This window comes from Perna viridis, chromosome 4, assembly GCF_037379345.1.
Source record: "Perna viridis isolate PV_CMFRI_1.1 ecotype Kerala chromosome 4, ASM3737934v1, whole genome shotgun sequence".
In the NCBI taxonomy this organism is placed as follows: domain Eukaryota; kingdom Metazoa; phylum Mollusca; class Bivalvia; order Mytilida; family Mytilidae; genus Perna; species Perna viridis.
In genome coordinates this window covers 25,060,139-25,077,447 of record NC_142448.1, presented here as the reverse complement: position 1 = coordinate 25,077,447, position 17,309 = coordinate 25,060,139, and the positions used below count along the sequence as shown (strand labels likewise).

The 17,309-nt window shown below is 33.4% G+C and overlaps 1 protein-coding gene and 1 pseudogene across 1 annotated transcript; one reads left to right on the top strand and one right to left on the bottom strand.

The window, feature by feature from the left end:
• The first annotated feature begins 491 nt into the window (after positions 1–491).
• On the top strand, positions 492–15,309 carry LOC148619453 (uncharacterized). Its single transcript, XM_088577041.1, has 9 exons — positions 492–639; positions 2,090–2,217; positions 2,595–2,691; positions 3,941–4,089; positions 7,869–7,903; positions 8,834–12,347; positions 12,850–13,009; positions 13,800–13,885; positions 14,345–15,309. The coding sequence occupies exons 1-9, from the start codon at positions 592–594 to the stop codon at positions 14,529–14,531; spliced, it is 4,404 nt and encodes a 1,467-aa protein (XP_088433167.1). The 5' UTR covers positions 492–591; the 3' UTR covers positions 14,532–15,309.
• On the bottom strand, positions 14,193–17,117 carry LOC148619452 (uncharacterized; annotated as a pseudogene).
• Between the last annotated feature and the right edge of the window lie 192 nt (positions 17,118–17,309).

Below are 17,309 nucleotides of genomic sequence, written 5' to 3'. Positions count from 1 at the left end.
TCAAATGAGGACTAATCAGTCACCACCAAAATCTGCTGATGTAATAAAAACTCCAAATATATTCAGAAAAAAAAATAATATTTTGGTTTTACAATTTCACAACACATAAAGCATTCCTACCAAGTTTCATGGAGATTTATTTACTTGAAATACAAAAATAAATACCAATCATATATATTGCTAATTTCGGTATGCTGTACACGTGTTTCAAGGAGTAACCAAAGAATCTAATGTTTAGGAAGATCTAACGTGGGATTGGCGCACAATAAATTGTAAATACTTTATTTTATGGCTAAACCTATGACTTGGAACAAACATATTACTGGCCTGTGATGCCTCTTAATTGGTGTCTTGTTAAGGCACATTTTGATAATAATGATTAAGAAACCATACGTCAAATCTTAGTGGGTTCTTTCATGTGTATTTGTTTATGTACACGACACATCGATAATGAATCAGATATCACTGTACTATCTGTTAGAATACTGAACAATCCTATTTATTATTATTGATAATGATTCAGATAATTAATCTTTGACCTCATATGAAAACTTAATTTTATTCATTAACAACGAAAATAATAAGGACTAAATGGAATTTCTTTGGTGTTTAGTGTTTGTTTTTGCTGTCACACAATACGTAAGTTTTAATAGCCTAGGTTCCCATTACTGTGCTATTAGCTGCGATTACCGGGATTGTCAAATCGTTACTGACGTGAAACTTTTTCTAGAATTAAGATGTGTAGCGAGAAGATGCGCTTGGTTACGAGTTGATGCGATCTGATCACAGGGCCTTGGAACCAGGATTTGTTTTCTTTTTTTTTTATCTAAAAATAACATAAAATCATTTTGTTTCCATATTTGAGTTATTATGCGTGTTCTCTGACATGTCCGCTTGCTATTTAATGCTGTTTATACTATGCCTAGTTTTTTATCTATATACTTCTCTATTGATGAAAAACTGGGCATAGTATAAACAGGTAACAGGTATTTTAATTCGGATGCATCAACAAATCCCCATTCTTATGTAACAGTCTAACACGTCTGTGAAATTGTTAGAATTAAAAAAAAAAAACCTTTACAATTGCAAATGTGTATTCCATTGCAAGTTAAACATATTGACAAAAGGATTTTAACAGACATGGGTTATATAATAGTTCCTACCGAGAAACATACATCTATACTTTCGATTTCATTGAAACAACAACTGCACTGTGACTGAAAGTAAGAGCTATTTTAAAATAGTTGGTTTATGGATGGAGAATTTTAGTTATATGAAATATAATTGTGAAATTAAAAAAAAATAAAAATAATAAATAAAAAAAAATAAAAAAAAATGCCAGTATGTTAGTTCTAGCAATTGTAGAAGTTGGTTAAAATGTAATCTTAGTTAGGCGTTTGTTCCGGTTGTTAATGAAATATAGAATCGGTTCATAATTTATCAACTAAATATGACGGATTTCAATGTCATAATAACAGTCTGTGTACCATTTTAAAGCGAGATATGACCATAAACACAACCAGATAATTCTGAAGGTGATACGTCCTTATTCTTAACACAAGTGGAGCTGTTAATGCGATATCTATATGACTAGATTGAACTTATTTCGAAGCTAGGGATTGTGCTCGCCATCATACAATACCTAAGAATTGAAACCACAAAAGAAAACAATACTTGAATAACTATGTTTATCTTTACATTAGTATTGAATATGAATTGCATATGATTTAATATGTGTTTTATTGAATTAAGTGTTTTCATGTTTATGCATGGGATAATAAAGAGTAATCAAGGGAACCAAGGTTATAGCGGTAATCAAAAGAATGTAATCCAGAGACAAAGACCGGACATGGAAAACAGACATACACAACAAAGAACATAAAGTAACTAAAATCATACATACAAAGTAACAAAAGCAAATAATCATATATATAGAAGTAAAACCAATATTTTGTAGAATACAAGTCCCATTTTTTCATTAACACAATGCAAAACAATTTTATTTTATAATAAAAAAGAAGGAATGAAATCAAAATGATACGTTTACTAAACATTAAAAATTGCTATTTAAACACGTTTGTCTTTTCAGGAACAAATGTTTGCAGATGGTGCTTATAATGTTAATGTCAAACTCTTACGATACGACACAGATTGGGGAAACTGTGATTCTTGGTTAAATAAACCATGCGATCCCTACTTCAAAGTATGCCTATCAGGGTAAGTTAGTAAACAAACCACACTTTAAAGAAAAGGGGATAATACTAAAAGAAACCTAACCAAGATAAAAAAATAAAAAAAATATTCATAAAGTTATAAAAAATAGAAGAGAATAAATTGTTTCCGGTACAATGTAATAGTGGCGACCGCTCACTATTTTAGCAACAGTTAGATATTGAATTATAGTCGAAAGACGGCTAAGGCGTTTTAGAAAATACGCTGTGTTTAAAAAAAACCAAAAAAAAACCAAACAAACAAACAAACAAACAAAAAAAAAAAAAAAAAAAAAAAAAAAAAAAAGTATTGAATTAAATATATTACTACAGAATTAATTTTACGAAACAATTTCCTCCATGTAAATCGATGATCATTTCTAGGGATTGCAAACAGACCAATGGAAAAGATAATACTAACCACATTGATTTAACAGGCATCAAACCTAATCCGATATCTTTTTCGTCAGGAGCAAGTACTGTAAGTATATGAACATAATTTGACTATGCATGTATTGCTACACATTTTTTAAAATAGTTTCGGGGCCACTAGTTAAATTCATAGGATAGGTTTCGAAGTTATTCCAAACAATATTAATTATCATATCGGAATAAAAAAATCCAGAAAAGCCGGTTAGTGTCCTCATGAGAAATAATGATAATTGACAATTTTGTAACGGTAAAACTTCACTAATACTTTTGAAATAAGCTTATAATAAACTATTTGAGATTTCAATTTCATCAGATTCCATAGGCGTTTGACTGCAAAGATGGTATTCATTAAAAATTAAACATATTAACTTGTTTAATTCAATGTAAACAATCGTGCAAGAATTATACATCGACATTTGCACGGAATCTATATGATTATTTGGGAAAAAAAAGATGCGTTCCGAAATTAACCCCTATGATATTGCATTGTATTTCAATTGGAAATGACTGTACCAAGTCAGGACCATTGCGTGCTTTTTTACCTTGATATTGCCACTTGTTGTACGATATTTTCGATTTTTTCTTTTGACTATTACCTAGAGTATATCTGTTCGGAAATTTTTTCATTACCGTTCATGTATATTGATCTAGTTGAAATATGAATATTTAGTTGATAAAAACTAGCTCAATATTATATAAGAGTAAACAAGAGAACCAAGATTCCAGGAATTATCAAAAGAATCTATAGACAGGGAAAAAACCACACACAACAAAGAACACGAAATAACCAAAAATAGCACGCACAAAACAAAACAAAAATGTAGATGAGCAACTCGGACTCAACTTAAGACTGCGAGCAAAGTCCAGGTGCAACGGTAGTGTGAGTGTCCTCTGCTTTCCTAGAAATAATACATAGTTGCCCATAAATTGTCACGTCCGATAAGACGAAAGAGGGAAGGAAATTAGCAAACGAATGTATTGTACCTATACATCAAGATGTCCAACACATTTATCACTGTGTTTGTGCATTTCCGCAGAATATAATATTGCTCATGCAAGCTCGTGTAATATGATATATTAGTTCGAGACAATATTTGCAAGTATGAATACAACAACCCTATAATAGGAAACTCGATAATCAATTTGAAAAAAAAATATGGAAACATTCTATAACTTATCGAGATGAAACTCCGTGAAAACAGGACATTAGTATGGAAGGTTTTTTTTTTATATACTATTACTATTTCGGGCTATTTAGAGGCTAGTTGTTTTGCAGTATACTAATTATATTATTTCAGCACACGTTGAATCTGAGAATTGAGGTTTATGATGCAAATATAATTGGAAAGGACACGAACTTCGTTACACTTGAACAAACAATTACAATACCAGACCTGTCAAGCAAAAACAAAGTTCACTTAACGATGACTGGACCTCAAAACACGAGGTATAATAAGCTTATGTCTTGGCGTCGATTCATAGTATTTGTTCACAATTTAAAGTTATACAGAAATAAAACACAAAATCATAACAATGTTATTATAACCTTAATAGGAAAATAAGCTTAATATAGTGAGGCACTATTGTTGATATTTTATTTTTTGTGCCCTTTATCACCTACTAAAGACCGGATAAGTAAAAACGAGTCAGGTCTCAGTGTGTAATGTAACGATTCTATGCATAATAAGATAACATTTGACTAATACATTAAATATTAATAATCAAATCAAACAAATACAAAACATTTCAAGGCTTTGTAACAGCATGACAATGTTTAGTTTCTGAACTGATTTTTACAAAAAATATAGTATAGTTGTCATTTGTGACTAGAGACAAGCATTTACTTTCTGTCAAGAAACATTGGCAATAAACAGTTTTTAGAGTTTAAACGTCTTACTTGTTTGCTGTCTCTATGGATTTACACTGTCTTATTCAAAACCTTATTCCAATTTCATTTGTATTGCATAAGGGAGAACCTCTCGGTGATTGGTATTACTTCCTAATTTGATAGTTTCGGTTTGGAGGACTTCTTGTATAAAACTAATATTGGATTAAGCTTATAATATTTTTGTAAGATTTTGCTTATCTATATTATGGGAAAAGAAATTAATCTTTGTATCGAACTATATTTTTTGAATTTTTTTCTTTTAAATCATTCGGTGTTACTAGGAAAAATCTATTTTTCTGGTCAAATGTATACACTGGCCAGTGGCGTGATTGAAATATCTTTGTCATGACATTCATGGTCATTTGCATATTGTTCATTCGAATTTTTTTTCAATGGCAGATAGATTTTGTATGTATCATCCTCATTTGCATATTGCTGCTTCGGTTATTTGGATCTCGCAAATTTGATTCAATTGCCGCTGATGAGGTTATACCTTGAAACACGTGTACAGCATATCGAAATTTTCATTATATATGATTGGTATTTTTGTTTTTGTATTTTGAACTTATTCACAATTTTAGTTTTCGTGTTTGCTTTTGTTACAACACTCCAGCATTTTTTTACTGGTGATTTTTGAAATATTTTATAATTGCATTTGCGACATTGGTTTTAGGCTATTAATGGGTCAATGACATGCTGTTTGATTTTCGGTGTATACTTTAAATTAATTCAATGCAATGAATAAGCGTACAGGCAAATGTACGTTGGATGTACAACATGAAAACATTAAAAGACAGATTAACAAGTTTAAACAATACCAAAGTAGAAAAGTGATACTATACTGTAAACTTAGCTCAGGAAGTCTGGTATAATATACTGTAACACTCAAACACTTGTTAATCTAACAACGAGCAATACTTGAGTACTTATTCTTTTGTATTGTACTGTACAGATCATGTATAATGTGATATTAATCGAAATTGCAACCAACAATTAATAGCTTATATAATATGTTCAGTGGCCAATATATGTAATGACAGAGAGAGATACTTAATCAGGAATTCAACAAATATGAATTGAAAATCAAAGATAACGAAGTCGTCCCTGATCATATAAATAGCGCTAGAGGATGCCCGTGAAATCGCGTTCGATTGAGCGAAGTGTGGACACAGTACTAATTTGACGATTACGCGAATTAAAACAAAATGAGTAATCGTTGTAAAGGATCTATGATCATCTACCATACAACAATGATGTATAGCTTTGTTCAAATTGCTTAAGTGGTTTAAGAAGAGTTGACCATTAACCTTTTAAGGGACTTGGTTTTCTTATGACTCAGAATTGTTTTTTTTCTCTGACGCATGTAAGCGAATTACTTTTTTTTCTTTTTTTTTTATTCACATTACTTATTTTTTAACTAATCCTTACCAAATTATCTTTTCTCCACAATCAGGATCGAAATATTTTTAACAACCAAAGAAAACGCCCCCCCGAAAGTTAAATTGTGTGTCCCTAAGCAAAATTTCCATGCCAATACACTTACCTGGACAAATTGGTTTAATCCGCGACTAAGAAGCTGTTTTATTTGTCCAGGTTTAATTTGACCCAGGGGTATGGGAGGAGCTGATGTTTTACGACGACGATAACGACACCGACTAACGCAAAGAGAATTAAGACTTTAGAAGTTGATATGGGCCGTCGAGGAAAAAAATACTCCATTAAAATACACTTGCAATAAACAATATAACTGCTCCAGACATGCGCTGCGTTAATGACAGTGATCGATTAATTCAATATTAGCAGTCTCTACATGTTACCCTAGTGCTATTAGCTGGTTATCCCCAGGCTTTACCCAAGTTTTCACTTCATGGCCAGTGGGCAGCAAGAGAGTAACCTTGATTTTTATTTTATCATGTACACGTTATAGGGGGCCTTCTTGGTCTGGTTTGAGGGAGTTAACGTTTTTTTCATTTTCAGTTTTTAAATTTTTAAATAATTCAACATTTTACTAAAAGCAATGGGTAGGGAGTTTACCAGTCATGCCAGTTTATACATAAAAAGGGGGAGGGGTCCGGACTTCGGGTGCAGATGTTTACACTTAGAAGGGAGGAGGTTTATTTTGACACGTTCTGCGCCTTGCCATGTCTGGACAGTTTTGCACCTCAGAAAAATGGTGGTTGTCGTTTAATTAAGCAAAATAATGAACGTACAATACTTGTGTTACACATGTAGGTAGAACGGTACTATTTATTTCCCACAGGCGACAATAGTAAAGCTTTTTGAAAAATTACAACTTTAAAACAACGACGGAGCTATAAACTGACTTTCTTCCAGTAATATCTTCATTTCTCTAACTAAAATTGCGATCAAAGTCTTAGCAAAACCATCTCGATTTTTTGGTATTTTAAGCAGATAATGTTTGGGGTCAAAGATCCCCCTTTTTCTGCGAATCGCACATAAATTTTAAAAATTTATAATATTTGAATAAAATGGTTTTCAAAAAATATAATGCAATTTTTTAAAAGTATAATAATGTTAGAGTCTGGAATTAATAAAACATTTTGGGTATCAGCACAATTTGTCCAATCACAGTGTCCGGAAGTATTTACTTAAGTAGGGTACACAAAAGGCCAACCTAAAATAATGAGAAATAGTACCGTTCTACCTGTACACATAATCCGGACAGTACGTCGATTGAGCATGCGTCAAAGCATAGTGTAACACACGGACCTATGACGGTCTCCAAATTGGGATATTTTCCCAAAAAATCGCGTTTTCCGTAGAAATAATATTGTTTCAAAGACAAATTCAGGAAGTACATGACACTACATTTATATCATATCACAAATATATTCGACCTTGTATGGTTTCAAAGGAGTTGCGGCTCAAAGAAATCGGTCTTTTCCTTTAGTAGTATAGATGACAACCGGTAAATATAACGATGAAAACATTGTTAAATCATTCACTGTCCCTATACCTCATGGGACGAAATTGTACTTATTAATTGAGGAACTTTGACTTGTGTACACGTAATGACATGTTGGTGCTTTGAATTTGTGTACATGAGTAGTATTCTTCTGATCATCGTACCGGATTGGCTTTCATGGTTATTGTATACCTGCACATGAATAGTGTTCTTCTGATTTTGGCCTTAATGAAAACAAATATGTGGACAATCTCATTTAAGACACTCATTAGTTGAGTAGCACTTTTGTATTCAATTCCTGGTACTACCGAGCGATGATCGAGTACTACTCGAGCAATTGTTGATATTCTTAGTCTTTTGTCAGAAATGTTAATTAATTAATTCTAATTATAGAAACATAAATTTATTTTAGAATACAACTGGAGTATTTCTCAGCATGTGAAGCAGGTATAAACATATAGAGATTATTTCATGACACCTTTTACATCATATCATTTATAGTCCGTCCGAAGTATTAACATTTGATAACAACACAGAAATCTCCAAGACTCAAAAGCTTGCAAAAACAAATTAAAAACATCTTTCAAAAATATTTCGAACGATACGAGTAATGAAGGAGTAATCCGAATAATGACGCCCAGTGGAATACATGGAATATGATTATGAACATGTCAACAATTTAAGAGTTATTATCATTTTGATTCAGGTAGATTGAAAAAAAAGTTTTCATTATTGTAAAGTTAGATTTTTCGCTATGAAACTAAATCGTATAGTTATATGACGCTAAAATCCAAGAATCGTAGAATATTTTAAACATTTGAGTGATAATTTCACTACTTAATTTGTTAACCGGCAAGACTGGCCAAAATTCATTGGAAATGTGGTCGGAATCACGGATAAGATCATTCAATATTTATGACAACATGGACTGTTGATCTTAAACATCTTATTATTGATATGATATTGATATTATTGTAAGCTACTAAATATGAAAAGCGTTATTTGATTCATGCAAATGCAAATGCAAAAAAAAAAATCACAAAAAAATCACAAAAACCCACAAAAACATACAAACAAAAGACTAAACAAAAGTAAAAACAAGCTCATACAAACAACCAACTAACAAATAACAATGACAATTACTGCTTGTTTTGAAGTGTAAATTATTCTTTATAATGTACATGTACTTATTATTAACCTTCTTGAAATGATGCATTTTGGAAATAATGAGGACATGTTGGGAAGTGAAATATTATTCAGTGTATGAATATTCAGTTTATTAATTGCGTTGGTTGAACCTGTATCTAAATATTTAAAAGGGTATTGTTCAAAATTCGAAGTTCGTGAAATACCATTATTATTTTTCCTTTTTTATAGGGCAAGTTGGAAAAAACTGTGACATTGTCAACAGTTGCGCCTCCAATCCATGCCTAAACGCTGTCAACTGTACCAATACAGGAACAAGTTTTGATTGTACATGTAGAAATGGTTATACTGGTCAACGTTGTGAAAAATATATTGATGAGTGTATATCAAGTAAGTGCAAAAACAATGCAACTTGTGCTAATGGTGTAAATAACTACACTTGTAAATGTGCACCTGGATTTACTGGTTATTATTGTGAGATTAACGTTAACGAATGTTTATCACATCCCTGTCAACATAATGGAACATGCCGCGACGGTATAAATAAATACTCCTGTACATGTAAAACTGGGTTAGCGGGTAAAAACTGTGAAATCAATATTGACGATTGCGTAACCAATCCTTGCAAAAACGGTACTTGCATCGATGGACTTAATAAATTTAGATGTTTATGTGCACCGGGATATACAGGAGAAGCATGCGATATAGAAATTGACGAATGTAGTTTTAACTATTGCCAAAACGGATCAACCTGTCAGGACCATGTGAATGACTATTCCTGTATTTGTTTGCCTGGATATACAGGCAAAAATTGCTCAACTGAAATTGACTTCTGTAAGGTTATTCCCTGTAAAAACAATGCAACATGCCAAAATCATAAGAATGGGTATACTTGTTCATGTTTATCTGGATTCAATGGAACGCATTGTCAAATAAATACAAACGAATGCGCATCAGCCCCGTGCAGGAATGGTGCGAAATGCACTGATAATGTAAACAGTTATACCTGTAAATGTACGAAAGGATACACAGGTAAGAACTGTGAAATAAATATAGACGAATGCGCCTCCTCCCCTTGTCAACACGGTACCTGTACCGATATACTAGGCGGCTACAACTGTACTTGTTCGGTAGGTTTTCAAGGCAAACAATGTGAAATTAATGTTGACGATTGTGCATCTAAACCATGTATCCATGGTCAATGTACCGATTTAGTAAATAGCTTTCGTTGTTCATGCAAACCAGGATATATGGGAAAAACGTGTGATGAAGATATTGATGAATGTAGACATAATTCATGCTTAAACGGTGCAACCTGCCATAATCTTGTTAATGACTATTCTTGTACTTGTTTGCCTGGATTCACTGGAAAAAATTGTTCTTCCAAAATCAATTTCTGTAAAGCGACTCCTTGTAAAAATAACGCAACATGCAATAGCTTGATATATGGATATAATTGCTCATGCAAACCGGGATTTTCAGGTAAAAAGTGTGAAATCGACATTAACGAGTGTTCTTCGTCACCGTGTAGAAATGGAGCGACCTGTGTTGACAATATCGACAGATATTCTTGTAAATGTCCGAAAGGTTTTTCAGGCAAGATATGTGAAACCAGTATTGATGATTGTACATCCTCACCATGTCAACACGGCACGTGTGTAGATCAGGTTGAAGGTTTCCAATGTTTTTGTTCAGCTGGTTTCTCTGGTAAAAATTGTGATTCTGCTATTGACCATTGCAAAATGAAACCATGTCAAAATAGTGGGGAGTGCATTAATCTTGAAAACACCTTTAAGTGTAATTGTACGTATGGATTCATTGGAAACAAATGTCAAATTAAACGTACAACAAAAATTCCGACTACAACGACCACATCTACAACACCTTCAACAACGCCAACAAAAACACATACTATACAAACACAACCCACAACAACACCAACGGCTACACCAACAACACTGACAACACAATACACATCTACGCCAACGATTACACTAACTACAACAAAATTCACAACAACACCGACGACTTCTCCTACAACAACACCGACAACAACACCAACGACTACATCTACAACAACCACACAAACAACACCAACAACTTCACCTACATCTACAACAACGAAATCCACACCAACACCGACGAATACGCATAGAAGAACTTCAACACCAACGACTACACCTACAACATCTAAAACAACAAAATCAATATTAACCCCGACGACTACACCTACAGCAACCACACAAACAAAACCAACAACTACACCCACAACATCTACAACAACGAAATCCACACCAACACCAACGACTACGCATAGAAGAACAAAAACGCCAACGACTACATTTCCAACATCGAAAACAACAAAATCAACATTAACCCCGACGACTACACCTACAACAACCACACAAACAAAACCAACAACTACACCCACAACATCTACAACAACAAAATCCACATCAACACCGACGACTACGCATACAAGAACAAAAACGCCAACGACTACATTTCCAACATCGAAAACAACAAAATCAACATTAACCCCGACGACTACTCCTACAACAACCACACAAACAAAACCAACAACTACACCCACAACATCTACAACAACGAAATCCACACCAACACCAACGACTACGCATAGAAGAACAAAAACGCCAACGACTACATTTCCAACATCGAAAACAACAAAATCAACATTAACCCCGACGACTACACCTACAACAACCACACAAACAAAACCAACAACTACACCCACAACATCTACAACAACGAAATCCACACCAACACCAACGACTACGCATAGAAGAACAAAAACGCCAACTACTACATTTCCAACATCGAAAACAACAAAATCAACATTAACACCGACGACTACACCTACAGCAACACAAACCACAGCAACATCATCAATGTCTACATCTAAAACATCGACAAAAATTACACCAACAACTGCACCTAAAACGAAATCTACAAAAATAACACCAACGGCTTCACCTACCACAAAGCCAACGACAATGCCGACAATTACACCACCATCAACAAAAACGTTTAGCGTATCTTCAACACCTACAAAAATATCGACTTCACCATCAACACCAATGACTACACCCATGACAACATCCACGACTTCATTTACGCCGTCAATGCCAACGACAACAGCAAAATCATCACCGAAGAGTGCAACTACAGCACCAACGACTTCTCCCACTTCCTTGACTCCATCTACTACAATGCTGATGACAACACCAATGTCGACAATATCACCTGCAGCAAAATCGACAAATACTCCTACAACAATGTCTGCGACTACACGTTCGAAAACATCGACAACGTCGACAATATCACCTACAACAAAACCGGCAAATACTCCTACAATAATGTCTACGACTACACGTTCAAAAACATCGACAACCTCATCAAAAATACCGATGTCTTCAAATACACTAAGAAATATGACGACAACTCCTTCATTAACGACAAGGAAAACAGATTCATCGATGCTTGTCTCTTCAACTGTGTTGTATACTAAAACTCAGACGAAAGGCACATTTGCAACGCATTCAAAACCAGAAATAACTATTTTACCACCTAAAACTAAATCACAAACTTTGATAAAAGGAAACATTAAACGATATATGAGGAATATTACTTCCATAATGCAGAACCTTATACGAAGTGATTTAAATGATAATAGCCTTAATGTCCAGGTGACAACGGAAATAAGTATCGTTTTCGGTGAAAACAAGTAAGTCAGTTTCATGTTTATAATAATTATTGATTTGTTCCTTTATCTAAATATAAGTTCAGCGCATAAGGACATAAATAATGCAAATACACAACAATGCATTAATGTCAGAATCAAAGAAAAAATTGTTATAGTTCATATTTTATTGATATTAAACCTAAATATATGATACATATCTGTTATTATTATATAAAGGAAATAATTTGTACTGAGTTAAATATTTTCAGTAATTTCGATCTATCAATGTTCTAAAAGGGAAATATTTTGAATTGAAAGATGACTCACCTTTATTGATAAGTGACTTTGTTCAGAAATACATGTATTACACTACATAAAAGACATTTACGCTTGTTAAAGAATAATCAAGGGAACCAAGGTTATAGCGGTAATCAAAAGAATGTAATCAAGGGACAAAGACATGGAAAACAGACATACACAACAAAGAACATGAAGTAAAGATCCTTTGTTTATCTTATGATTTTGGTCTTGCTTTATTCTTTAGTGAACCAGTGACAAATGTGACATATTCTGTGTTATTAAATGGTAAAAAACTTAGTAACAGTGAAGCACGACAGTACTTTAACAAAGCATCCAAACAACTTCATTTAAAAACATACGATGGAAGAGTAAGACCCACCAAAAACAAACCCAAGAACAAACAGGTAAATATGAATGGTCTGTCATAAATCAATATGGCTTTTAACACGTTTAATTTCTTGTTTATTTCCTTGTTAACAAAGAACATTTGTAGGGATCAATATTTTCAACTTAACACAATAAACACTGATCATGATCCATGCTTATCGTGCATTTTTGTTATTATATGAACTAATATGAAAAGAAAAGATCAATTGGTCAATTGAATTAAACGAAAACATGACCCTTGCTACGTAACACTATAATTTACTGATATAACCATTGGAATCAACCATAAAATAATTTTATATATATTGTGAATCTTGAACTTGCGTAGTATTAGATTGTAATGATACTGATTGAAACAAGTGTACAGTATACCGAGATTTGCATTATATTGACATCTACAGGTATTATTTTGCTATTATTGTCTAGTAAAACAACGTAGTCGAATGCAACCCTAGAAACACAGATAAATAATAAAGCATTAAATCAAGACTGGATGTGGAGTGAAAGTAAAATATTTTCTGTTCTTCATTATCTCATGTCCGGTTGTGAGAATTTGAACTAAAGATAGAAATAATTTGTTTCCATAATTTGAATAAATTCAGTCAGTGTATTTAAGCAAATGTAGAATATTTTAGCTGATGACGTAAAGCTTCAAGCAATATCACCTGAAAGAAGTAAAGCACAATAGATAATATAGTCAATACATATGGTACCAGGTAATTTAATATCGGAAAACTGGCACAAATTGCGAGACTAGTATAAAGTAAATTTGGTTGGTTTGTTGTGTTAAATACATTTTAATTTTAGAACAATACTGGAGTTATTATTGGAGTATTAGCTGCTGTAATTGTTATCTGTGGAGTAGTTGTAGCATTGATTTTTCGGAGAAGAAGGTAGTCATATGTAAATTTTACATATTTTGAAAAAAAAAAACATAGTAATCTGAGGAAAACGCGAGATTTATTCATATAATCGCCATGGAAAAGTGCAAGATAATGTTGACATCAGTAATGGATATTTTCTCAAATGTAACCAAAAAATGATTGCTAGAATTTTGGTAGAAAAATTGTCAGTATGGAGAAAGAAGCGACTGACAATTATTTTCCACACTTCAGATCCTTTCTAACCTGGCATAACTACATGTCATTTTGTTTGACCTACAGAAAAAATACGTAAAATTAATCACAATTCTTTAAGATCAAATTATAATTTTATTGTTTTTTAAAAGACACCGTCTGTTGAAAGTAAAACGATTTTTTAATAAACTTTTGGTGTCAATGGTTAAGGTACACATCATAGACTCAAACAACCGACTATGCTATGGAAGTTATACGATTTGTTTTTGTCTTCAGTACAAAGGCAAGGTCCAATGGCAATTCTGCACGTTATGGTGATGATGATGGGAGTCAAAAATACAAAGATGACGTCACTCTGGATAATCTAGGTTATGACGATACTGAAGCAACATTTGTGAATCAAACATATGATATAACAACCAGTGAACAAAAACAAGACAGAAATCAAAGCATAAGCATGTGATAGAAATATACAGGAATATTAACTTTTGTACATACCCATTTTGTATAAATTTATAATATGTTGTGAAGTGTAAAATACTCAATTTTATATTGTTGGACCTAGTTTTCAAATACATTTCGTGTAGGGATAAAAATTAAACCGGTCATTTTTACTCCAATTTTCATATTTTGATCATCCAGTAAACGCTTTTATTTTGTGTATGACATTCGTTTAAATGTAGAAAGTAATATATTAACGATTGCACTGCATATGATGTTGATATAATATGATTCCTATACTCATTACGGGAGAACTACGCATTAAATACAATTTTCTATAATTTAACGTTATTGCTGAGGTTATATAGTTGTGGTTCCGTCCTATCAAAACTATTGTATTTGTTTTTGTTCAAATGTACATTAAATAGGTTATATTTTTCACTATTGACATCATGCGTGTAGTATTATGCTAAAATATGTAGGGCCAAAGTTGATCTTCAACATCCTTCGCTCACATTCGATCAACCGGCAATAATTGACGTATAATAATATCGATCTATTCACAATCTGTCATCTAAATTGACACTTCACTGAAACTATCATTATACCATTATATTCTGACTTGTGATGCCTTACATTGGAAAACAAATGGTCTTACACAAAAGCATACAAAAATTTCGTAGAATTTCTTTTACCATTTGTAGTGTATTATGTTAGTTTTTTGTTGCAATCAAATATGTTTAACAAGCAAGAGAATGTCCATTTAGTATAACCTTGTATTAAAGTATTCTAAAGTTTGAGCGGTCTTATGTTTCTATCGGCATTACTAGATAGCACTGATATGTCCCTTACCGGCAACGTTATGAGAAAAGATTTCAAAGGCTGCAGCTTGAGTGCATAATCAGTAGGGAAATCTATTGGTATTTAAGGCATTTTGGTGCTAAATGTCAGTGTTCGAAAGGAACCCTAAATTGAAGAATATTCACTTGAACTTGTAATACAAATATAACTGAATATTTATTGTTTAACGCATAACACAACATGGTTACACCATCTTCAAGTGAAGGATGAGCAAAGCGCAAATCAGGCGCCTCAAAATGTGAATCCGCTGAAACTTCAATAACATCTTTGGCAGCATACGGTGAATAGTGGCCCCGAATTGAGGCTGGAAATGTCTCGTAAGCCTTTTGTGCATCAACTCTAGTATGAATATGTCTGTGAACTGTAGTGGTGTGTCTGACATCACAGGAATGGACATGATTTACGATGTTAATCATGGTTATTTTGAAATATGTGAAGTTTTCTTATTCACACTAGCAACGAGATAGTTTTGACCATAGGATCTAAATTTTCCGACTCCATGACACCCACCAAACCAATGTGTATCACCACCTGCAATGTTATTATAAACAACAACGAACCAATCTCGCGAGAAATATTATTCCACAAGACGGTTGTATAAGGCATTGGCAGTAGCATTTTGTTTAAAACGTCTTTTGGATTTCCCTTCATAAATTTCTCAACATCAGTTGGTACGTGTCGTTGATATTGAGCCATAAGTTGATGGTAAATGTCTTCCATTTTAGATCTTACATGATCAAGACGAGTTTTCCATTTCTTTTCATACGTTGGAATGCTAGAATGGTATCCCTTGAGCGAATAGTAAGTAAGTTCCAATCCTTCCATGAATACCTGGATTTTTCGTCTGTCATATTGTGTTGCTGCCATTGCCGATGTCAAAATTCCATTACCAAATGATCTTTGTTCGTAATGCCGTTATACAGTTTAGTTCCACTTTCATCGTAATCGCTTTCGAATTTTGCTAAGAAGATTTTCCTCTGGGAACGTATTGCGGTAGTAGGAAATGTGTAAAGATCATGGAAATAATCCCACCCTGCGTTAATTTTCTGTTCGATTGAAATGAACGGAATTTGTGTTGTGCTCCATTTAATTAGCCGCTTTACTTCAGTGAATTGCAAGTCTACTTGATCAAATCGTTGGTCCACCACATTTTTGTACAGAGCTTTGATAGCTTTCAATTCTGCAGATTCACCGATGTTAACAAATCCTTATATTAAACTGACAAAAGGTCCAATTACTCTAAGGAATTGTGCAGCAGCCTGACTACGCTTTAGTTTGTTTGTTTGTTTGTTGGGATTTAACGCCCGAGCAGCAATATTTCAGCTATATTCAGGCGATGAACATGAAGTGGATGATAAAATGAACATGAAATGATGATGAAATTAAAAATGGGATAGGACACAAGGATAATTTGGTGGAGAAATTTTGATTGCAACTGAAAATATGGAAAGGTGGGTAGGGTCGGGCACTTTAGCCTCCTGTGGCGGAGCCCTATGGTTCCTACTCTAGGAGAATATCACAGTTGGGTTTTTTTAACGTGCGAGGAACGTGGCATCTTTCCCAACATGGTGCACCACTATGGTTTGCGGTCAGGTTTTCGCATGAGATGATAAACCTAGTAGTAAACTTTAGAGGAAACCATAAACATCACAAGAGTGGAGCCTTCAACGATTTTGTTATTACCCAAACACTCACGTTAGCCAAAGTAATAATACACCCTGGTAACCTCAGGGTAGTCGACGAGCATGCGTAACGTATAATTCCACGCGGTTGGGTTTTAGGCAGAACAAATTATTTTTTCTTGCGGAGGTGTACATAGACTACCCCACAAGTTACGCGAAATAGTATATTGTGGTTGTGCTCTTACCTTAGAGTTTTATAAACAATTATTAGTTACCATTTCAATGATACTGAGTTTTTGGGGTTTTTTGTTTTTTTT